The 20,466-nt window shown below is 47.6% G+C and overlaps 10 protein-coding genes across 10 annotated transcripts; 4 read left to right on the top strand and 6 right to left on the bottom strand.

Annotated features, from left to right (window-relative positions):
• Window positions 1-82: 82 nt before the first annotated feature.
• On the bottom strand, window positions 83-1,487 carry EDB93DRAFT_1240470 (uncharacterized protein; the record flags this gene model as incomplete). The annotated part of the gene is made up of 5 exons (XM_041451761.1): window positions 83-343; window positions 396-717; window positions 767-804; window positions 857-1,141; window positions 1,191-1,487. 5 exons carry the CDS (start codon window positions 1,485-1,487, stop codon window positions 83-85), a joined length of 1,203 nt encoding a protein of 400 aa, XP_041307985.1.
• A 103-nt stretch (window positions 1,488-1,590) lies between these two features.
• Window positions 1,591-3,078, top strand: EDB93DRAFT_1144317 (uncharacterized protein). The gene is made up of 5 exons (XM_041449430.1): window positions 1,591-1,962; window positions 2,016-2,142; window positions 2,195-2,261; window positions 2,312-2,668; window positions 2,720-3,078. Exons 1-5 carry the CDS (start codon window positions 1,730-1,732, stop codon window positions 2,731-2,733), a joined length of 798 nt encoding a protein of 265 aa, XP_041307984.1. The 5' UTR covers window positions 1,591-1,729; the 3' UTR covers window positions 2,734-3,078.
• Window positions 3,079-3,842: 764 nt separating this feature from the next.
• EDB93DRAFT_1144306 (mitochondrial carrier domain-containing protein) lies at window positions 3,843-5,578 on the bottom strand. The gene is made up of 7 exons (XM_041449429.1): window positions 5,241-5,578; window positions 5,149-5,184; window positions 4,995-5,087; window positions 4,728-4,944; window positions 4,415-4,671; window positions 4,183-4,352; window positions 3,843-4,129 (listed from the first exon to the last, which is right to left on the bottom strand). Exons 1-7 carry the CDS (start codon window positions 5,292-5,294, stop codon window positions 4,063-4,065), a joined length of 894 nt encoding a protein of 297 aa, XP_041307983.1. The 5' UTR covers window positions 5,295-5,578; the 3' UTR covers window positions 3,843-4,062.
• Window positions 5,579-5,653: 75 nt separating this feature from the next.
• Window positions 5,654-7,685, top strand: EDB93DRAFT_1328257 (uncharacterized protein; the record flags this gene model as incomplete). The annotated part of the gene is made up of 2 exons (XM_041455114.1): window positions 5,654-7,025; window positions 7,081-7,685. 2 exons carry the CDS (start codon window positions 5,654-5,656, stop codon window positions 7,683-7,685), a joined length of 1,977 nt encoding a protein of 658 aa, XP_041307982.1.
• On the bottom strand, window positions 7,471-8,444 carry EDB93DRAFT_369446 (uncharacterized protein). The gene is made up of 3 exons (XM_041456210.1): window positions 8,232-8,444; window positions 7,921-8,158; window positions 7,471-7,855 (listed from the first exon to the last, which is right to left on the bottom strand). Exon 2 carries the CDS (start codon window positions 8,150-8,152, stop codon window positions 7,955-7,957), a length of 198 nt encoding a protein of 65 aa, XP_041307981.1. The 5' UTR covers window positions 8,153-8,158; window positions 8,232-8,444; the 3' UTR covers window positions 7,471-7,855; window positions 7,921-7,954.
• Window positions 8,445-9,207: 763 nt separating this feature from the next.
• Window positions 9,208-11,220, top strand: EDB93DRAFT_369318 (NUDIX hydrolase domain-like protein). The gene is made up of 7 exons (XM_041456208.1): window positions 9,208-9,441; window positions 9,497-10,091; window positions 10,146-10,258; window positions 10,306-10,402; window positions 10,455-10,598; window positions 10,651-10,738; window positions 10,794-11,220. Exons 1-7 carry the CDS (start codon window positions 9,431-9,433, stop codon window positions 11,045-11,047), a joined length of 1,302 nt encoding a protein of 433 aa, XP_041307980.1. The 5' UTR covers window positions 9,208-9,430; the 3' UTR covers window positions 11,048-11,220.
• Window positions 11,221-11,323: 103 nt separating this feature from the next.
• Window positions 11,324-13,280, bottom strand: EDB93DRAFT_369342 (glycoside hydrolase family 18 protein). The gene is made up of 5 exons (XM_041456209.1): window positions 12,837-13,280; window positions 12,682-12,769; window positions 12,483-12,628; window positions 11,774-12,419; window positions 11,324-11,719 (listed from the first exon to the last, which is right to left on the bottom strand). The coding sequence occupies exons 1-5, from the start codon at window positions 13,028-13,030 to the stop codon at window positions 11,537-11,539; spliced, it is 1,257 nt and encodes a 418-aa protein (XP_041307979.1). The 5' UTR covers window positions 13,031-13,280; the 3' UTR covers window positions 11,324-11,536.
• Window positions 13,281-13,350: 70 nt separating this feature from the next.
• On the bottom strand, window positions 13,351-13,877 carry EDB93DRAFT_1240465 (CoA-binding protein; the record flags this gene model as incomplete). The annotated part of the gene is made up of 3 exons (XM_041451760.1): window positions 13,351-13,533; window positions 13,588-13,734; window positions 13,782-13,877. The coding sequence occupies 3 exons, from the start codon at window positions 13,875-13,877 to the stop codon at window positions 13,351-13,353; spliced, it is 426 nt and encodes a 141-aa protein (XP_041307978.1).
• Window positions 13,878-14,984: 1,107 nt separating this feature from the next.
• Window positions 14,985-17,328, top strand: EDB93DRAFT_1144270 (tryptophan synthase beta subunit-like PLP-dependent enzyme). The gene is made up of 15 exons (XM_041449428.1): window positions 14,985-15,326; window positions 15,383-15,453; window positions 15,512-15,557; window positions 15,615-15,726; window positions 15,783-15,796; window positions 15,842-15,948; window positions 16,011-16,016; window positions 16,076-16,288; window positions 16,336-16,429; window positions 16,483-16,586; window positions 16,637-16,719; window positions 16,771-16,833; window positions 16,891-17,043; window positions 17,098-17,198; window positions 17,246-17,328. The coding sequence occupies exons 1-14, from the start codon at window positions 15,104-15,106 to the stop codon at window positions 17,165-17,167; spliced, it is 1,359 nt and encodes a 452-aa protein (XP_041307977.1). The 5' UTR covers window positions 14,985-15,103; the 3' UTR covers window positions 17,168-17,198; window positions 17,246-17,328.
• On the bottom strand, window positions 17,329-20,249 carry EDB93DRAFT_1144241 (uncharacterized protein). The gene is given in 14 exon segments (XM_041449427.1): window positions 17,329-17,619; window positions 17,651-17,652; window positions 17,670-17,953; window positions 18,006-18,095; window positions 18,149-18,227; window positions 18,284-18,390; window positions 18,410-18,411; window positions 18,446-18,561; window positions 18,608-19,222; window positions 19,273-19,417; window positions 19,482-19,528; window positions 19,577-19,761; window positions 19,847-19,971; window positions 20,021-20,249. 13 exon segments carry the CDS (start codon window positions 19,893-19,895, stop codon window positions 17,442-17,444), a joined length of 1,899 nt encoding a protein of 632 aa, XP_041307976.1. The 5' UTR covers window positions 19,896-19,971; window positions 20,021-20,249; the 3' UTR covers window positions 17,329-17,441.
• Between the last annotated feature and the right edge of the window lie 217 nt (window positions 20,250-20,466).

The following is a 20,466-nucleotide window of genomic DNA, read 5'->3' as shown; positions in this document are numbered from 1 at the left end:
TGTTGCAACCAACATCATGGATTTATAGATTCAGTGTACCAGTGTTCTAGATGTAAATCGCAACACTGCAGAGAGTAAATGATCATTCCTGAAAGCGAGGTATGGCTGGTGCACGCTTTACAATAAAACCTATCCGTCGCCTCCAATGGCTGGCACTGCGATATACAGTTTCAAAGATATCTTCGTCTCTTGCAATGACACGAGAGCGTAATTTCCATGAGCTGAGCTGCTGTCGAATCAAGTCAAAACGCTCGACTACCTCGTTCATCGTAGGTCTTGCATTGGGATCAGTCTGAATCATATCGTCTACGAGAGGTTTCAGAAAGTCAAAACCTATTTGTGTCTTGATCATGGTGATAAGCAATCAACCGAAGGAGCATCGTGTAAACACCTACCTCCATAAACTCCTCTCTAATGACATTGCCGAGGTAGTAGACGTCAGTGGGGAATGGGTTCATGGGGACGTCGGCATTGTTTTGAAATTCTGGTACCGATTTGTCGCCGCCAAAAATCGGGTACTCCAGGGGATTGGCCTCGCTGGAATCGTATCGACGTGATAAGCCAAAGTCAATGAAGTAGTATTTTGGTGGTCGCTGAGTGCGAGTATAATGCTTCACACGGCCACTGAAGTCACGTTTCATGTGGCGGTCAACGGGATGATAAGGCTCGGTATATAGGTCTTTAGCGTCCATCATTATGTTCATCCACATACAGTCGCTGGCTGTTGATCAGCAGAAAACGCGTAAAACAGCTCAAAACTACTCACCGATGTGCCACATGGTTGTTGTGCATGAACAGCAGACCCTATGATATTTCGATGAGGTATAGACATTCATTTCATGACAGCTGTACTTACTTCAAATAGTTGCTGAAAACACTCCATCACCTCGCCAAATGTGTCGAATCGTGGCTCAGCGAAAGGAAGCAGCAGCGGCATAGCAATCAACTGACTATCTTCATTGTTCGGTGGTGATAACACCTCAAAGAAAGGAACACAATGGTTTTTGGGATGCGACGCAAGTGGCTCTGACATGAACCATTGCCCGATCTCTACCTCATAAGGGTGTATCGACTTCTCCACAATTTTGAGAGAGACATATACACCGTCGGATACGCGTGTTGCATCCATGATTTGGCCAAACTATCCATCCATCAGCGAACAAACGGTGAAGTGCCGAAACATCTCTTACCCGTATACAATTACCATCTTCACAAGTATATAGATCACGCTCGGTACCCTCCCAGGATGGCACCCAACCTGGTGCGTACCGAGGACGAAGTAGATACCCTTGACTCTTCAACCATGAATAATGTTGACACCACCAAGTTTCACTCGCGTTCAAAGCTCCAGGCCGTTCGCGTTCTGGTCCAAAAAGTTCGAGCTCCTTGCGAGCTCTGCGTTTCTTATCTTCTGCAGCCTTTTCAGCCTTGTGCTCTGCCTCTGTCTTGGTAGTGTCTTTGCCCTTCGGAAAGGAAAGTGTCTTCATGGTGCTGAAACAGGGCGCCATGAGGCAATGAAACCTCAGCATAAATAGGTGTACATAAGGACTCATACTTGATTACATAAAAATCATATTTAAATCGACCCCCTGCAGTTACTAGATATTTCACATATCCCTCAAGTATTCGACTATTGCCTTGTTGGATTTTCATTTCACGACATCTAAACTTTGCACATACATAAGACCTTCTACAGAGCCATGGTCCCTGATAAGACGTTCCCCCAACTATGTCCTCCGAGCAAGAACGCAAAACTATCATTATTCCTCTGAACCTTGGCTCCCCTTCTCAATATGATCAATCGATCTTCCCTCTCATGAAAATGAAACGAATGAGCAGCCTAGATCAAGTGGATATAGTTCTTGAAGCTACGATGGATGAATTATTCAAGATACATGAAATGGCAGGGGATTTGAAACAATTAGAAGCAGTCTTCGTGAGTGCCAAGAAGGAATATGATAAGTACGTTCCGTATACGTGTTAGGTCGTTGATGCATTACTAACCAGCTTCAAAGGTTAAAGTTGAAGAAAGAAGGGCTAGAAAATCAAAAGACGTCCTTCAATCCTCTGAAAGTGTACTCGACATATCGTTCTACCCGACTCCTCGCAGTAGCAGGTAAAAAGTTGTATAAGCAAGCCAGGGTATGGTGGCTCTACCTCAATTTTTCGCAGCTTACTTCATACAATCTGTTAGAGCACATCTGAAAAATTGAGGAGGCAGCTACTTTCTGTAAACAGACAAGATATACAACCAGTCGAGTGTCCGTTCAAAGTCGCTTCTCGCTGTACATGACTCACGAACTGACCACAGATGCCGACATACCACCTGACGCTCAAATTGGTGCCATTGCTATTCCATTAGAATCGCCACTAGATGAATCCACGGCTACGCACTTCACTGAAGCAGCCGATTTCATTGCTTCTCAGGTCAATCTCCTTCCTGACGGCAATCCGTTTGGAGATGATCAAGAAGTGGAAGTCTCAGCCTTTGATTCTGGAACTCCCGAAACCGAAGCCAAATCATCGGCCGGCTCTCGTTCATCTGGAGCATTCTCGGGACAGTGGTCTGGCAATGATTATTTCGTCTTCAATAACAGCAACGTTGCCTCGAGATCATCCATTCAATCGCAGACTCTTAACCACGGCGGGTCGCATAATCAAGGATCGTGTTCGTACTTTTAATCCTATCATGCCATAACGTTATTCACCACAACATTAGCTCCTCGCTATTGACGCCGCCGTTGTTATTGAGCGAAAAACATTATATAGGCTCTGACTTGCAGTGGTTTTGGTTTTGGTTTTAGATATCGTAGCACAATTCATAAAATGATCGTAAGATTCTCATGGCGTTGAATAGTAGTCGACGAATATTTTTGTGTTGGTCCCTCTTTATCGCTGTGCGCTCAAGTCTCAGCAATAATGTTTTACCACCAAATCTACTTTTTATGCCCCGCGACATTAATACACGATCTTTCCGCGTTACTTCTCTCCTTATTTCCCTCCAAACTGTATTAGTCAGGAGTTTCGACTGCCCTTATCAGTTATTGACGGAAGGATTGGAAGTTGTACTGATTGTTGATTGGGAGAACATTCGCATGATTTCAGCTTAAATTCCCTTCGCTCGAGAATTCGTTTGACTTGTGCTGATAAAGCATTAAGAATTCGATTTTTGCGTTCATCATAACGTTAAGCGACAGACTTCCTTGCGGTACTAGAAGTGGTGACTCGAGCTGTAAAATAGGCGATCATGTTGGCAACGTGAGGTTCATGTATAATTTGTACACCATCCGGGCGTGTAGGTTTCGTGCAGTATGCTGGGGAGGGTGAGGCCCAGGGATCCGCGATCTAGATCGCACGCCCTGGTGGTTCTTGTGGGCGGCAACCAAGTCTGGAGTACACAGAGGTCACCCTCCTCGAACCTGTAGTAGTAACGATTTTTCTCCCGTAGCTGTCGTGCGTGCAAAATCCATGAACAGGGTATCGTTCAGAAGACTACATTTCAAGGGTTCAAAGCCTATGTCACAACCTGGGATGAATAACCTCTTTGAACTCTTATGTATCACGGAGAACATGTGTCGAGGCAGCTTACCGGTAGTGTCAACGTTCCACACGAGCGTGAGGACTACTGAACGACCTCAATCGCGACTTTGTGGTCTAACCCCCAGTGGTTTGAGTCTGCCTGGCGTATCATAAGTATCACATGTCCAGTTTGTTGAGTTGGCACTCGCTAGATATCATATCTGATCAATATCCGAGTTGTCGGGAAGCTTAGACCGACCTCGAGCTGTGAACGGGCATCTCCTCTGCATGGTAGGTACAATCTTACTCACGACGCCCACGTGCACTGTTTCACTGCATCAACCTGGATAGTCATTGTAATGGTCGATTAATTTATATCACTGTGCTACACCATAGTACCAACTGAAATATGGACACAGGGAAACTTGTGTCTGCACATGGTTGAACTAGTGCGATCTAAAATATGAGAATATAAGCGGATATCCAACAGTGTGACTACGCCGAACGTCTCGCTTCGACGTGTAGGAGATGAATCCTCGATAATTACGAATACAACAGTCTGCTAGCCATCTCGAATCCAAGGAACGTCGCCCCGTTCGCAAATGGCGAACTGATAATGTTCAATGAGTTCGTGAAACATTTCTGAAAAAATCAGATACATACCGAATCAAAGTGGGCCCCAGACCACGTGTAAATGCGCTAATTCCCTCGGTTCTCCAAACTTTCCTCACACAATCCCGTGCCGAAGCATATTTTTGTCCAGTAGACGGGGTAAATCCGTCAGTCTGCATTCTGGATTTGATCATGTCTATAGGGTATATCACTGCCCAAAGCTATCGCAGAATTAGCTCAATGTACACGCGAACATGCACTGGGCAAAGGGCACGGAACTTACGGCGTATCCAGCTGCCGCGCCATACAGAATAGAGTTCATAGGGTTAATCTGGTCCCGCCGTATGCCCTTTTGGGTCATCTCGCGTTGTACAAGTTTTTCGTATGCCAAGAAGTAGACGCCGTAGCCTGTCGCTTCGCGTAGAAAAGTGACAGCCTGTCCTTTAAATAGTCCGGAAATGCCGTATTGTGAGACAATTTGTTTCATTGCGTTAAATGGTCCTTTATATATTGGGTTCGTATTTGACTGCGTCTGCAGACCTGAGGAAGAGGTCAAGAGCCAGATACTAGTCATGAACGCAATACATGGGACTCACGAATGCGAATGTGTTCCACTGGACCAGAAACCACACCATTAGCAAGCCCTGCCGCAACACCAGCAATGACCAGCTGCCCTCCGCCAAGCATCTTTCCTTCTTCTCCCCCTTCACCTCTAGCTAGGTTCCGAGCTGTGAATATCCGCTTGGCATACTCGAGTACTCCAAATTGTATTGATACGCAGACACCAATTCCCAGCAATGGTGTTAATGTGCCCTGACAGAATGTGAGAAATAACAGTATAGAGTGAGAAGAGCATCCATCACCTTATAGAATGCCAGAGGCCCTTCATTTTTCAAGATACCGCCAGCGCAATGCAGCATGCCACTGTAAGTGCCCTTTGCCGAAGTTTGCATGCGCTGAGGAGGAGTCATAATGGGTACGCAAGTATCCTTGCTCGGATTTTATAGCCACTCTCACCACTTTCACTATGTCGAAGGGTTGTCCAACGAGGACCTAGTAAGCGGGTTGAGTCAACGCGTAGCACTGAGTCCTATTTTATTGTGACACACCTGAGCTATTCCTCCGGCCGTTCCAGCCGTAAGGTCCTTGATCGCGTTCGACATTTGCGACTGGCTACTCTTGAAGGAAAATGAACCCAAAGTGCGACTTTGAACGGTTGGAACTTGAGATAACTAGCTGGCAAATATACAAATCGCGGAGTTTCACACAAAAGTACTTGCCGACTCTAGCGCGGACATAACACTGATGCTACTAGCCAGCTCATTGCCACGGATATGATACGTAGAGACACAGGATATACTCAGTTTCACCAGGTCAACGAGATGAATGGTTGGCTAAGTTGATAATGAATCGATGAAGTTCAGTATAGATGCTTATTCCGGTTTGTACCCGACCAACATATCACAATCAAGACCATATTTATGACCTTCCACTAAGCATCTCATCTCAGTACCTAGTACTCATGACTGAACCTGGATCCAGCGAAACTGACACAACAGCGAACTCGACCACCAACCAAATTGGAGATGAGGAAGCAGATGAATGGGTTGAAGAGGACGAAAATTATGATGATGATGACTACGATGACGGAGAAGAAGAAGCGGAAGAAATTGCGCGTCGGTTGAAGGAGCAACTGTGGGCAGACATCAGTAAAGCACAGGCAGACCGCGTAAACGTCCCCACAACTGCACCAACTCCTGGTGCACCACTACATGATGGTGTTCCGTCTACGGCTCCTTCTCTTGTCCCGATTACACAACCCCCTTCCCAATCATCTACGTCGCCCAAGAAGGAAGAAGCCGCCTTGAAGACGATGATGAATGTACTGAACATCGCAGGAAAGGATCCTCTGGTTCACTCAACTCTAGCGTCTGCAGTTGTTCCTGGTGCGGGCAACAGCGTTCTGGAAATACTCAACCACACAGTTGTCGCGGGGACAATCTCCAAAGACCTTGCAAAATCACTCAGCATGACCCTTGTATCTTTGGCTCGTTCCGACGCTCTTTTTGCCGCACTTCGTCATTCCAATGCGTCCGCACTACAGCTGGACAAAGGGAAGAGAAAACGCGACGAGACAGAAGATGAACAGCAGAGGAACGAAGCCCGAGTCTTCAAACGGCAAAATTTTGCACATGGTCATTTACAGAGCCAGATCACAGACGCAGTTCGCGTAGTTTCAGAAACTCTAGCCTCCCATCCACCTTCCAACGGCCCGCCAGATCCGTCGATCATATCCTCAATCCAGCTACAGTTACACCAAATATTTCTTTTTGCAGTCACCTCTTCTGCGAGAGGGGGACCTGAAACAAACGCCTTACAGGAGATCAGCGGACTCATTCAGGTGGTTGGCGTCCTGAGCGGTAGTCCCATTGGCCCCACCGCAGTCCCACCGAACGCCCATATTCAACCCCCTGACATATCGATGTATCCTCCCCGCCCATGGATACCGCCGGGAACTGGCCCTCAGCCTGTTCCTTTCAGCGACATTGGTACCGCAGTATACCCCTGCCTAGTGCCAGGTTGCCGCAAGACTTTTGCGCGATTGTTTAACCTACGAGCGCACCAACAAGTGCACGCATTGCACAGGCCATATCGTTGTGTTGCATGTCCCGCCTCGTTTGCCCGAAATCATGACCTGAAACGACATGCCAAACTACACGACAAGACGGGGTACCAGTGTGCTGGCTGCTACAAGTTGTTCTCACGGCGTGACGCGATAAAGAGGCACAAAAACAGCAGCGCAGCTCGTGGTGGCAAAGGGGAGGCATGCGTCAATGCGGCAATCAAAGAAGTTGAACTGGACAAGGAGGGTGGGGATGATGCCCTGCGGGAAGGTCGACGAACGCGGAATGTGGGCTGATATTGTGACCCATTCTGCGGCCTCTACAGCAAATTATGGAACGTTTGGTGATGATTGGGGTCCAGAAGAAGGCGAAATGGATGGCAACGTCATCGGCCATGCACAAGAGGCTGTGCTTAGTCTCCACAAGACGTTGCAAGCACATGTGTCCAGCGCGCTAGGAACAACAGCGGATCATAATATTTCACCAATGCAGGTTGATCCCGCTGCAGGTCAAGCGACCTTGGCTAGCGTCATCGCTAGAGCTCAGCTGCAAAATATGCCGTCCTCGCATACTCAACAAGATAATTCAGCGGTGAGCGCTGCTAATCCTAGCACGGCCGAGTTGCAGCCTTTCCCTGTGGACGACGGATGTTGCGCTCCAAATAATGATTATCCTGCCCCAACCGCGGACAGTGCAATTGTTTCTGCACCGCCGTTATCACTTTATGGTCTTTCGGAAGAACAAGCGCGACTTTTGGAGCAGGCAATTGCTAATGCTGCATCTGCAGCTCAAGCACAGGCAGAAGCAGAGGCTGCATTGGAAGAACAGGAAGAGGACTATGAGGAGGATTGCGACGAGGACGATGGTGACAATGAAACGGAAATAAGATCAACTGTTGAAACCGAGATCCCTTCAACGTTGGGACCATAATCTTGACCTATGTATTGTGAGTGTGCTAAGTACGTATCAATTAGTACTGTAGCTTTCTGTCACCTCCCAGGCATGTCCGGTAGCCTTCGGCCCATCTGTAATGCATCTATTTAATCGTACAATTGATATCGTCCAAAGTAATGAGTATATGTGCTCAGAATGCGAATAACCTGAATAGTGATGCCATGGGTGGCAACGTGAGTAATGAATTGGATTCATGGAGATCGTCGCTTACTGTCAACGGTCATCCCATCAAAATACGGACCCTACTACATCTTTCCCCGCGGGTTATGTGATCTGGGTACTGTGTAGAGTTCTTTGCGTTTTGCCTCTGCTTGCCGCCAAAATTCTTGACTTTGCGGAGACTCGCGTCGCCACGCTTCCGCAATGACTTGAGCGGGCGATAAGTTTGCGCGACATGTCGACCCTGTATTCCCATCTTGTTTTGGGCGGGGGTCGGACGTCATCGCATTCTAGAATTCAGAAAACACACGAGTTCAGGATTCCGAAATACAGGAGAAACCAACGCTAGCAAAATTGGCGTACGGCAGCTCAAGGTTCAAACAAGTGGGACATGGACAGGAACCGGTGATTGGACTTTTATACAAGGTTTGGTTACTGGACCAAATCTTATTTCTTTCCGTCTGCGGGAGCGCGTCGATTCTCGAGGTATTAGACCAGTACAGACTCTCCATTGTTGTTCGCCCTATATGGAAGGATGAAAGCGGGCGGATAGACCACCGGACGGCCTTCTGCGATGAGCGCAAGACTTCGCGTAGTAGCCGAAAATGGGTAGTGAACAAACGGAATTCCGCATAAGGCAGTTTCAAGGCGGACGGCGCACGTAACTTTCATGGAATGAGCGCTGTGTTAGAACGCCTCGTGCAAATTGTATCAAGACATGTCATAGCTGAAGTGGCATGCATTGTCTGAAAAGTTCACATGGTCAATGTCCGTGACAGAATGGCTTGCCTCGTGTTCAATATGAGCTTTGAGTCGAGAGTGAGTTAGGGGACCAACCAAATCGGAGTCACCCACGGGTGTGGCAAAGCGGCATAGCAGCGGTGAATAGCCTGGGTGTCAGGGGCATATTGCTCAGCCAACAAGGCACTGTTCGTTCTCATTGGGGTCACCAAGCTTTGACCACTTCATAGGCACAGGAAGCACGGAGAAGAAGCACTTTCCTTCGAAATCACCCTCAAATGTGGTGGTAAGAAGTGACTCACATGCATTGTAACCCAAGTATGGGAAGATCAATGTACATTGTACGACCTCATCCGAGTCTTCGGAATATAGCATGCGTGAATAATGATTATGCAGAAAGAAGATAAGATTGGAAAGTACCTGCAACTGTTCCAGTAGAAGACACAAATGACTTGTCCACGCGCTCACAGTTGTGGAAGCCCGAATAGAACCTACTAGCCTAGTACAGTCACGTTAAGGTTCGATATGACTCCTACCATCATGATGGGCGGTCGCCACTACTAGGTTAGTTCCGGGGAATGGAAATGACGAAATGTGGGGTAAATTGATGTTAGGACCACCAATTTTATCGTGGTCCACCGTGTAAGTTGGTGTAACCACAGTCACGGTTGGTGCTCTCAAGGCCACGCTGGAATAGACACGGACCGTGTCGCGCCGTGACCCGCTTGCGGCCTGCCGTCACTTCCGAATAACTACATAGTACTGCAGCAGAACTCACGTACGTGTATCCCTTTCAATCATAACCTTCCAAGCACATCAAGATGTCCGAAGCGTCAGTGTCATGATTTACATACGTGACACATCCCTCTGACGAACTTGTTTCCCAGATTTACAAATTTCCTTGGGGGATCGCCTCTCAACCGTCTATCGTGGCTGAGGACATCTCATTCATTCCTCAATGCAGTCGTCGTTTCACCCTCTACGAGGTGGATCTTATTTAATGGTGGACAGCCACTTATTGCTTCTCATACTGGTACACAGAAACGAAGTCTGGCGCTGTTGACCACCGAGGACGTTAAACCCTTGCTCGGTGCAGAGCCGTTCTTTGGTCAAGGCGAGCAGGAAGGGCAACATTGCGCATCCGATTTACCCGTTCTTGAGGCTGCCCGAATCCATGGTCTACCAATAGTATTCCTTGGTTTGAACGAGACGCAAAGCTCAGGAAGTGCTCTCCCATCTTCCGAATTCAAAGATCCCCATTCTGCTGTTTCAAAACTCGTTGGAACCGCTTACTTTTCCGCGGATGTCGCGGACCTCGATGAGAATAAGGTCAATGAAGCTATAGAGAATACCCAGCTTGCAAAGGATGGATCGACATTGACTTTTGTGGAGCCACGTGCGGCGATGTCAAGCCTTGATGCGTATACTGCAGCGATCTTTGCGGAGGCTCGAAGTATGGTAGATTGGAACCAAAGGAACAAGGTGTGTGTTGGTATTTGCAGCACAGAAGCCTTATACGGAAACATGATGATCCAGTTCTGTCCTGCTTGCGGTTCACCCGCATATTCCTTGTGGGCTGGATGGAAGCTGGGCTGTACATCCCTTCTTCCCTGGGCCGATAACACGGACAAGAAGCCTTGTCCCTCTGGGTTCGTTCTAATACTGCGTAGGAAACAATCACTCATATGATATGAAGGCGAGGGCTGCACAATTTCTCTCATCCTCGGACGGATCCCGTTGTAATCATGCTCGCCATTGATGAATCGGGAGAGAAAATCCTTCTCGGGAGAAATGTTCGCATCTTTATCTTCAATACAAGTTGTTTTCTGACGTGGCCCCCAACAGAAAAAATTCCCTAGCCAATTTTACTCCGCACTTGCTGGCTTCGTGGAGCCAGGCGAGTCCTTTGAGGATGCCGTCAAGCGGGAGATGTGGGAGGAAGCTGGAGTGAAAGTCTGGAACATCCGATATCACTCTGGACAGCCTTGGGTACGTTGACTCTACGCGCCAGAATTCCAACCTATCAACTGTGGCATATTAGCCCTATCCAGCGAACTTGATGGTCGGCTATTATGCGACCGCAGATTCTTCTGCGCCAATCCGTACAGATTTAGATAACGAACTCGAAGGTCAGTCGTATGCTGAAACATCGATGTCATAGTCAAACTCAGTTATGTGTCATAGATGCGCGATGGTATACCAGAGAAGAAATTCTTGCTGTCTTGAGACATTCTAGTGGAACTCAATTCTCCCGTAGTGACTACAAGAAGATTGCAGAGATCCAAGATGGTCCCGATGACAGTTCTGCGTCGGCGAAACCTCAAGAACAGCTCGTGGAAGTTAATAACGACGAGCCGCCCTTCAGGGTACCCGCGCCATCTGTAATGGCGGGCGTTCTCATTCAGCATTGGGTAGAGAAACGCCAGTATCACATGTAGATGCGAACGGGTCTCTAGCGAGAGACATTCAGTGAACAGGTAAATCCTGCAGAAGAATGACATTGAAATATAGATCTAGAAGAATGACAAATGATTCAATCTATTCCAATTGGTTGGAAGAGCCCATACAGGAGCGTGCACCAGTGCTAGTGGCAGTGTGCTTAGTAGAACACTGAACAATATAAATATGAAAGTGGTAGATAAGCAACACGAATTTCGAATAGGAATTTGACAATAGTGATTCAAAACTTGTTGGCTAAATAATAAGTCTACGAACTAACTACTTAAACTGTAAGGTGACTGTAACCATGTAACGAAAGATGCAGCGGCGACCACACTGAACAAATGAAGGGTCATTTCAGACAGCTAATAAGCGCTGATAGAATGACAAAGAGCGTGTCTGTGATAAAATATGCAACGTACGTAGTAATCTATGTCAACGAATGTGATTCGGCACCGTGGTCCCGAACCTGCAACAGCAGAGACGATCTAATGGTGATACCCGAAAGCTTCGATGATAGAGTCGAGGAGCATATCCTTGTAATCACCACCCGCCTCCCACATCGAAAAACCGCGCAGCTTAGTGTCCTTGATATATTTGCCCTTAGCAGCAAACGATTCGACGTTGTCGAAGGAGATCATAACTTGCGAGGTCTCGTTGTACACATATGGCTGTCCAAGCAATGAAATGAGCACTCTTCCTTCATGGTAGAAAATCATATTTACCGTCTGACTGCAGGTGTCATATCTGTAATAGATACCATGAGCAGGCCCGCCTTTTTTGGTGAGGAAACCGTTGTCAATGAGACCCCAGAAGTTGAAGGTGCCACCTGAGCCCTCGTAAACGCCACAAACATCGAGGCCCCCGGTGTTATCCCATTTATCACCCAAGGGCTGGTGTTTGGTGTCGAAGGCGGGGTATGCAACTAGCTTTTTTTTGTGGGATACGAAGGCTTTGGAGGGAGAAACGCTGAATGAGTGACCGTAGGAAGCAACACCGAGTACGATCTGGTCGACTGGCATCCCTGCGCCCGTCCAAGCCTTGACTGCAGAGACAGCAGAGCCCTGTTGGTTGGCGGTCGCGGCGCAGGAATCGTTCAACGGTGCGTTAGCCCCCACAGTCGAGGACCAAGAACCCCAGACGTCGTAATTCATCACGGCGACGTAGTCGAGGACTTTCGCAAACCCAGTGACGTCAGTCAAAGGGCTTCCGGCAGCATTGAAGAAGGGTGCCAGTCCTACAGCGGCCGAGAGGGTGAGCTTTGCTGCTACTGGGTTTAGGCGAAGCTCCTGGAGGAATGCGAGGAAATTTGCGGTATCGTGCACGCTAATGGTGTTGCACCCGATTCCCTGATCGTTCGGGGACTCCCAGCTGTTGGCAATCAAGGGTGACTTAAGTCAGCGCGTGATCTCGGAATCACAAGAATTGACCTACTCGAATTGGATGCCATCAAGCTTGTACTTTACAGCAAAATCTACGACAGTTTTGACAAACGCCGTCCGGTTTTTGGCAGTGGCGAGGTTAGAAGAGAACCAAACACCCCCAGTCCAGCCTCCGACAGCAATATGGGCCTCAACACCCTGCGCGTTGGTTAGATATCGATCGTAGGAGCAACAAATTCTTGTTCGCTCACATGTGCATGGGCCTCAGAAACAAATTTAGGGAGCAACTCACCATCAGAGCCTGCCAGGCTCAGGCTAGTGACGCTCGGAGTGGTCTCTCTAAGAGAAATAAACATCATTGCGTTAATTGAAGCTATTAGTGTTTACGCCAATACAGGTAACTTGCGCAAATGAGTAGTACATCGTGTTGTACTTGTTCCAGCTGACTGAAGAAAGCGGGAAACCTTCAGTCGCATGCCATCCAGCGTACCAAGTGGCTACAACGGGCTTAGTGTAACGGGCGGAAATAGAATGAGCGGCAAGCGGGCTGATATTGATATTGATCAGCACAAGAAGAGATAAAAGGAAGATGGATAGCATGACGAGGGAATCCGATAGGTGAGGGCCTGAGAACGCTTGTGATCGCGAAGACAACTTCTTATAGCTTTTCCGCCATGATTTCTCTTGGCTCGTTCGAAATCAAATAGCGATCTACGTAGATGCAATTGCAAGTGAGGAGTGGCAGCTACTGGCAGCCGGACTGCTACACGGATGGATGATCTTGCGGTATGAGTGATTCGGAGTCCGAATCACTCGATCGGACTTGCCGCGGCCAGTGACCATGGCCAGGTCCAATAATCTGCCAGGATGCGGAAAAAGGCAACTTCATAGGGCAATAAATTAATGTTAGACATATCATCTCATAACATTGCCTGCAAGACCCCATCACCGTCTCTCAGTATACACTCCCCTTCGAAAAGTACACGGTCAGACATCCCGTTGTCTTTGATGTACCGAACGCAAGCAACGTCAGTTGCTCCTGGCTGGCACCAGACAGCGGGAATCGAAAGCTCCTCAATTTGTTTGAGTAGATCGATAGTGATCTTATCAAGCACTATTCAGTAGCGGACCTGAGAACGTAATGACATATTACTGACCTTGGCGGGTGTTATGATGCTCACTGACGTTTCGGTTGGGTTCGGAAGATCAGTTAAGGACCGTATGGTCTTTATGCCCTCCAATTCATCATTTGACGGGTGTACCGGGGTTACTGGCCTGTTCCGCTGGATGTACCATTGCAAAACCTGGACGATATTGTCATGTATATGACAAATGTTGACATAAGGAGTACCTTTGTGCCAAACTTTGACCGGTCTGTAGAAGCACCGACCACGGCGTAGTGCGGAAATGACAAAAAGAGCTTTTGCTTCTGGATGACGTTTGCCATGGTGGAAAGAAAGTTGAGATGAGGGTATCTAACCACCTGTGAGTAACGTGTCTCCACTGCCCGACAAGGAAATACACAATCCATTTATAGCCGTGGTGACGCAAGCATACTTATGCATATGTAGACTTTTGTAAGAGCTGAAAGTTCACAGTATAGAGGTTGTCTTACGATGCCTAGGGGAGACTATAGACTCATGCGGCACAAATATGAACTGCATTGATCGGATTTCTGTAAAGAGAATCAATTCAGTGGGGTAGGGATTACGGTGTGCGTAGAAATGAACATTTTACCCTGCTATTTACCTCATTCAAATGGTTACAGCGGTGACGCGAGAAAACTCCGAAGGTCGTGTGGATCATGTACAGGGCTGGCGGTAATTCGTTGGAGTGTGCCACCATGACCACGGAATGAATCAATGATCCACTGCCGAAACTTTGAAAAAAGATGCGAAACGGACGGAAAGGCCAGACAATATACGAGGCAGGCAACTCCGAGCAAAGGGGCAATCCATTCTATAGACTATCAAAGAAGTACAAAGGGTTGGCGCAAGGTATACGCTTTGTAATGTTTGCTGTAGGAGGAACTTGAGCAAGGTGGAAACGGGGCAGAGAGGTGCGCGTACTACATGTGTGTCATGAGCAGACAACGCGTCAAATGAACTGTCACTGAACTTGAGCAGAGAAAAAAACCTCACAGTCACTGGACTCAGATCAATTGGCAGCGCGCGAGCCGTGGGAGTGTTGCGCACGGGCCATGTCTAAAAGATATATAAACCTCGTGTCCGACATAGTGAAATCCTTAGAACATACTCAGCTAGGATCTATTTTATAGAAACTAACTCGAGTCTTGCATGTTTACACATGCCACATTCCTTCAAATCCACTCGATGACAACCGCGCTCTCTCGTTCGACAGAGAACATGGCTTCGCGTTTACGTGGGGTTTCGAGGACGTTTGGTTTTGTTCTTCGCGCGACTGCTTGCAGTTTAGTGAAACGGAGCCAGCGAGTCGAGCGTCTGTCTGATGGATTTCTATTTGTATACATACTAGTAATTTTATCTGAATTCATGAGCATTTGTAATTCCACATTGAGCCATCCTTTTTGAGAATGTTCGAACATGCAGTATGCCATGCGAATACCAGCTGGTGTTGTAGTTCGCGTCGTATGTAAGTACAGTCAATCATAAACTCGAGCACGTTTTTCGAGAACTTCGTTCACTTCATGCCATGAAACTTTCCGACTTCATTTTGCCTCCCTGGTATTCCAATGCCGTTGTCCGCCATATCACGTTTGGCATCTTCATTGGATTTACTTTGTCTATAACGTCGACGTCCATATCATCATACTGGCGCTCCCGACGACGTCAAAACCTTTTGCAGGAGCAACACGAGTCTCAGCCAATTCACTTGAGAAGCAATGAAGTCGTATATGGTGTCACTGGATTGATAGGTGTGTCTCTCGGCCGTTTGAACGTTCTTCGAGGGTATCCAAGTTTGACTGTTCAGGAAATACGCCTTTGGTGAGGATCGACTCATTGAGTGATGCTTTGGGAGTCGAGATTCTTGGAAAGGCAGAGGTGTGTTTCAAGCTAGAACATCCCAATTCAATGTTTCCAACTTTGTGGCAATTTGTAGTTTCTGAATCCCGGAGGGAGTGTCAAGGACCGAGTTGCTCTGCGCAGTGAGTTTGTCGCGCAGCAATCGACCTAAAATACCTCATCTTACTACGAACCTGAAGTAATCGAGGACGCGGAACGACAAGGTTTGCTGCACCCTCACACTGAATCCCGCATCTTCGAAGGCACTGTTGGATCTACTGGCATCTCAATAGCAACGATAGCCAGGGCAAGGCAAGTGACCCTACTTCTAGTACGAGAACTTCACATCTGATAACACGATGTTGCAGGGGATATGATACAAGTAGGCAAATTCCTCGACCTATTGAACCCGTCTCACATTTTCTAGCGATTATCATGCCGGATGATGTGGCCCAAGAGAAGGTTAATGCATTACAGGCTCTTGGAGCTGATGTTAAGCGCGTTCGTCCTGCGAGCATCGTCGATAAGAAACAGGTTCGAGTTCATATCGTGGTCACCGTTTCATTTATTTACCAGAATCGGCATGATGGTCGCAGTATGTGGTGAGCAATTTCTTTGTTGAGGAAAATCATGCAATATGTATTCACAAATCTGCAAAAAGAATATCGCAAGGCGAGCAGCTATCGAATTCGGACGTTCGGATATAGTGAAAGGCTTGGAGGACGCCCATAAAAACCATGAGCTCCATACAGGTTCTGCATCTGTAGTGGTGACGAGTACATCGTCGCACGTTAATGCAGAAGGCACCATTGATGACCCACTGGATGAAGATCTGCTAAAGAAGCCAAGGGGCTTCTTTGCCGACCAATTCGAGGTGCTTGCCTTGACAAATCCATGGTAATCAAACTCACGTGTACATAGAATCGCAGTAATTTTGAAGCCCATTACGACGGAACCGGTCCGGAAATTTGGCGTCAAACTAATAGTCATGTTGATGCATTTGTATCTGGAGCAGGTGCGTGTATGTTATGTTCAGAGTATCCGGGTTTTCAATACTATACGATGTAGGGACGGGCGGAACGATCGCAGGTATTGGACGATTTCTCAAATCGATGGACGAGGAGGTGCAGGTCGTCCTAGCGGACCCAGAAGGCAGCGGGCTTTATAATAAGGTCGAAGCCTGTCCTCGTTGGCTGCCTGACATTCCCTCACGCATCTTCAGGTCAAGCATGGCGTAATGTACGATCGCAGAGAAGCTGAAGGAACAAAACGAAGGCATCAAGTGGACACCGTAGTCGAGGGGATGTGTGTATACAGATGCTATCTTCAAATTTCCGTCTGACCTAGCCATCTCAGAGGGATCAACCGGATGACAAATAACATCGACCTTGGGATCCCGATCATAGATGACGCGTTCCGGTACGTCACGTTAAATCCTTTATCTTCGACCTCAACGAAAGTTCACCAACGACGCAGGATAACTGACGTGGAAGCGGTTGCCATGTCCCGATATCTCGTTCAAAACGATGGACTATTTCTGGGCTCCAGCAGCGCGTGCAACCTGGTGGCATGCATCAAATTCGTAAAGCAAAGGGGATGGCGGGATGGTCAAACACTCGTCACGATCTTGTAGGTTTCCCTGGACATATGTGGCATGAATGATGTGATTCACCGTCTTCCCAGATGCGATTCTGGCAACAGACATTATTCCAAGGTAAGTGCGTGGTATCCGCGAAGACAAAATATTCCCTAATGCGCTTGTGCTTGGGCCGTTATCAGTTCTGGTAAGAAAACATCATGTCTGGTTGGAGAGACGTTGACATCTGCGTAGGAATGATGATTACTTGCGTAAAGCTAATATCCCGGTTGACCGCAGTATAATTGACGATCTAATCGCTCAAGCTGGTTCTGGAGTTTAAAATCTCAATAATGAATCCATAAGTTGCATGTGGTAAATAATGTATGCGAATGCTATGGTACAGATGCTGCTTGACGAAGCAAACGACGGGGCAAAGATAGCAAGGATGTCAAATTGAAGGCCAGAGTGGGGCAGGTATGCTAGGTGGTGTGTGATTGGGCATTGGTCGGTGACCAAATCCATTTTGACTAATGGACAGATTCCCTGTTGCGGGAGGATGTGGTGAAATACGCGAGGTCTCCTTGGATGGAGACACACTCAGTGATGTATGGGAGATGCCGTTCATACTAGATAATCTCGTTAATACCCGGCTACAGGGAAAAAGTTACACGTACGGGGTATCCTGAGCAGCAGCAGCAGGTGGCGGATCCGGTGTGATTTTGAGAAAACCGGCTTGCACTAGGAAGTCCCAAACTCGACTCGTCTTATTCACATCAATCTTGACGAGATCTCGCGCTTCCCTGCGGCGAAGCTTGCCTCCACGACGAGCGTACTCCCGGACGAGGGTCTCTTTGATGACAAGATATGGTTTGGGTAAGATTCGGAGTTGGGAGCAGAGGGTCTGCTCGGCTGGAGTGAGTAAATGCAAGGATGGGCTATTGGCAAGATTGAGAGGGGCAGCTAGGTAGTAAAGTGAGCCATTGTGGGATACTTTCGGATGGAATAAACGAACGTGGTTTGCGGATTGGAGGACCCGTTCCGGCAGGAGTCCCAAGTTTCGGAGTTGATTCTCTCTCGTGACTTTTGCGACCTTCTGAATCTCCTGCAACAGCGTCAGTGAAGAACGTAAACAAAGGGAATGAAGAAATGTTATACTCGTACTGCCTGATGCACGAAGCTGTGCCAGACGTTCTGAAGAATAATAGTCGCGAGATAAATTTGCTTTCGCTTGAGTCTAACCGTACGGATAAGCTGCATGGTTTGACAAAACAATTATGTGAAATTTCTCACCCTGCGAATGGAATCGAGTTCAAACTTATCGATATCGGCCGGAGTGGTAAGTCCCATTCGCCGATAATGCTGCAGTTCTTGTATCCTCTTCCTTAGCATGGCTTCGTCTGTTGCAATAGTATCATCAGCACATTTTCACCACAATGCGGAAAATTCTTACATAGAATATCAGCTGCGAAAACTTCAAAATCCTCAGCAGTCTGAAGTCGAGCGAACGGTCGGAGCCGCTGTACAATGTCCTTTTCTTCTTTCGGACGCTTTTTTTCGGCGGCTTGCATCTGAAAAAGAAGTAAGTTTATGATGTGCGTATACACACCCACATACCTTCTTGTATTCCAAGAGACCTCGTTCATACATGATAGCTTTGGCCTCTCGTCGCTTGTCAAGACGCTGATTGTACATCTCTATCAGAGTCAGCTTGAAAGCGAGTGATTCTTCCGTCTCATATGGGGGAGGCAGCGTTGCTTCTTCCGCATTTGCGTCGTCCTCCGTTGAAACCTGCTGTTCACTAGACGGTTCCTCTGATTTGACACGCGCGTCGCCGTTCATTGGAAGATGTCCGTTGCCATTCATGATGCCATTGATACCATTGACAGGTGGCTGACTGCTGTTCCTAGAATCGGCAACAGTTTTGCGCTCTTCCTGCATTCGTGCCCTGGCGCGGACATCCGCGTCATTTTCATCTTCTATAATCTGATCACCGCCCAATGCATGGCAAATTCCGAATTCCAGATCCTTCACAAGATCCTCCGCCTCATTATCGAGCTCGTGTTCGAACTCGAGCCTACCAGGGAGGAAAGTGGCAATTTCGTGTACCCCAGGAGCGGAGGTTGGAGCTGTCTTGGGTGGTGGAGGTAGAGAAGTGGTCATCGCTGACATTCGTCTGCGCTTGCGAGCCTGGAATTCATCTGGATCAATATTAAATTGGACATCCATCCGCTATAATACAATTCACTCAGTGAAGGGACAAACTTGAATCATAGACGTACAGGAAGCGGCCAATTGGGGGAATCGACATATACACTGTTGTAGTGTTCTTCGACATCTTCTTTTGTACGAGTGCCAATGTGTTCTGCGATCATCTGCCAATTTCCAAGGCCTTCCTGAGATATTCCCTCGATAAGTAAGAGCTCCCTATAAATACATTTCAGATAAAGCGATGACTCCGACGAGGAAGGCATTGGTAACTTTAACTCACTCATCTGCTCCCCAGTCAGCAGAGAAAATTGGATACGAGTGAAGTTCCTGAAATACCAATCAATACAAGAACGTGCATCAAATGCGATGTCGTACAATAACTCGGTATGCATGAGCTGCCTTGTGTTTGGCAAACTCTTTGCCGGCGCAAAAGCAGGCGGGACAGATGTCCACGCCATCTCCAGGCTCGCAGACAGGATCGGCGCACTTTATACGAGCAGAATGCGTCAAGTCGCACTGACAGCAATCACATTGAATCTGCAAGCCGGGCTCGTTTACAGCTGCAAAGGTTGCGTAAATGAAGCGTGAGAAAGGTATTCGATGGAGCAGAAGATATCATCGGAATGAATAGAAGAAACCGCGTACTTTGGATTTCATCCGGTTGGTGTTGTCGCTTCCTATGGGAGACAGTCATCCCAGAAGAAAGGTGCGGACAAGCCCGAGGTATCCGGGCCGGAGCTCGAAAGTTGATGGAGCTTTGAGCTCACGATCTGAAACGGGTTAGCGCAAACACAACCGTATAATCGTGAGGGAACGTACATAAAAATTGTATACAAATTTCCTGCCAAAAGCGAGGCTGACACACGTCGTCGGCGACAGGATTGGTAAAATGTGTTAGTTGTCGTACGACGCTGAGTGACCTATGTCAAGAGGAAATCCAGGTAGGTTAGTTGTTGCGAGGCCAAAGGGATTGGTCCGAGAAATAGGAATCGAAAGATGTACAAGTCTTGCCAACGTACTGACTGGCGCCAATGCTAGAGACGAGGAGGAGAGTATTTACAAATGTTTGGCCTTCCCGCCCTATCCAAAAGCGGATTATTGAGCCCAAACTTTCCCCACAGAGATTTGGGTTCCCACGACAGCTGATCGCAGATTTTCCTGTACCCTAAAAGAAGGTACAGGTCTTCCAGAAATTTTTCTCCCTGAGCTCAAGCATCCTGGCTCTCCATCGTATCATCACTTTCTTTGGACAAGGAATTTGTCAT

The sequence above is a fragment of the Suillus bovinus genome, assembly GCF_016758785.1.
Source record: "Suillus bovinus strain UH-Sbo-P2 chromosome Unknown EDB93scaffold_25, whole genome shotgun sequence".
NCBI lineage: Eukaryota > Fungi > Basidiomycota > Agaricomycetes > Boletales > Suillaceae > Suillus > Suillus bovinus.
The sequence above is the reverse complement of the archived record's forward strand: the minus strand, read 5'-3'. Positions and strand labels throughout refer to the sequence as shown.

Excerpts from the sequence above, each read along its gene's own strand:
- EDB93DRAFT_369342 (XM_041456209.1), bottom strand. The coding sequence starts at position 13,030 with ATGCTATCCATCTTCCTTTTATCTCTTCTTGTGCTGATCAATATCAAT. Across the intron at positions 12,420-12,482 it reads CTTGATGGCATCCAATTCGA|CTGGGAGTCCCCGAACGATC; the intron begins GTAGGTCAATTC and ends GATTGCCAACAG. Across the intron at positions 11,720-11,773 it reads ATGACACCTGCAGTCAGACG|CCATATGTGTACAACGAGAC; the intron begins GTAAATATGATT and ends TTGCTTGGACAG.
- EDB93DRAFT_1144270 (XM_041449428.1), top strand. The coding sequence starts at position 15,104 with ATGAAACTTTCCGACTTCATTTTGCCTCCCTGGTATTCCAATGCCGTT. Across the intron at positions 15,558-15,614 it reads GGACCGAGTTGCTCTGCGCA|TAATCGAGGACGCGGAACGA; the intron begins GTGAGTTTGTCG and ends ACGAACCTGAAG. Across the intron at positions 16,720-16,770 it reads GACACCGTAGTCGAGGGGAT|AGGGATCAACCGGATGACAA; the intron begins GTGTGTATACAG and ends TAGCCATCTCAG.
- EDB93DRAFT_1144317 (XM_041449430.1), top strand. The coding sequence starts at position 1,730 with ATGTCCTCCGAGCAAGAACGCAAAACTATCATTATTCCTCTGAACCTT. Across the intron at positions 2,143-2,194 it reads AGTTGTATAAGCAAGCCAGG|AGCACATCTGAAAAATTGAG; the intron begins GTATGGTGGCTC and ends ACAATCTGTTAG. Across the intron at positions 2,262-2,311 it reads AGATATACAACCAGTCGAGT|ATGCCGACATACCACCTGAC; the intron begins GTCCGTTCAAAG and ends AACTGACCACAG.
- EDB93DRAFT_1144306 (XM_041449429.1), bottom strand. The coding sequence starts at position 5,294 with ATGTCGAACGCGATCAAGGACCTTACGGCTGGAACGGCCGGAGGAATA. Across the intron at positions 4,945-4,994 it reads GGCCTCTGGCATTCTATAAG|GGCACATTAACACCATTGCT; the intron begins GTGATGGATGCT and ends ACATTCTGTCAG. Across the intron at positions 4,353-4,414 it reads GCGCGGCAGCTGGATACGCC|CTTTGGGCAGTGATATACCC; the intron begins GTAAGTTCCGTG and ends ATTCTGCGATAG.
- EDB93DRAFT_369318 (XM_041456208.1), top strand. Across the intron at positions 10,092-10,145 it reads ATTGGAACCAAAGGAACAAG|TTCTGTCCTGCTTGCGGTTC; the intron begins GTGTGTGTTGGT and ends ATGATGATCCAG. Across the intron at positions 10,403-10,454 it reads AAATCCTTCTCGGGAGAAAT|AAAAAATTCCCTAGCCAATT; the intron begins GTTCGCATCTTT and ends GGCCCCCAACAG.
- EDB93DRAFT_1144241 (XM_041449427.1), bottom strand. The coding sequence starts at position 19,895 with ATGACTGTCTCCCATAGGAAGCGACAACACCAACCGGATGAAATCCAA. Across the intron at positions 19,223-19,272 it reads CCCCCAATTGGCCGCTTCCT|CGGATGGATGTCCAATTTAA; the intron begins GTACGTCTATGA and ends ATTGTATTATAG. Across the intron at positions 17,954-18,005 it reads TCCTCCAATCCGCAAACCAC|CTGCCCCTCTCAATCTTGCC; the intron begins GTTCGTTTATTC and ends TTTACTACCTAG.
- EDB93DRAFT_369446 (XM_041456210.1), bottom strand. The coding sequence starts at position 8,152 with ATGACGTCCGACCCCCGCCCAAAACAAGATGGGAATACAGGGTCGACA.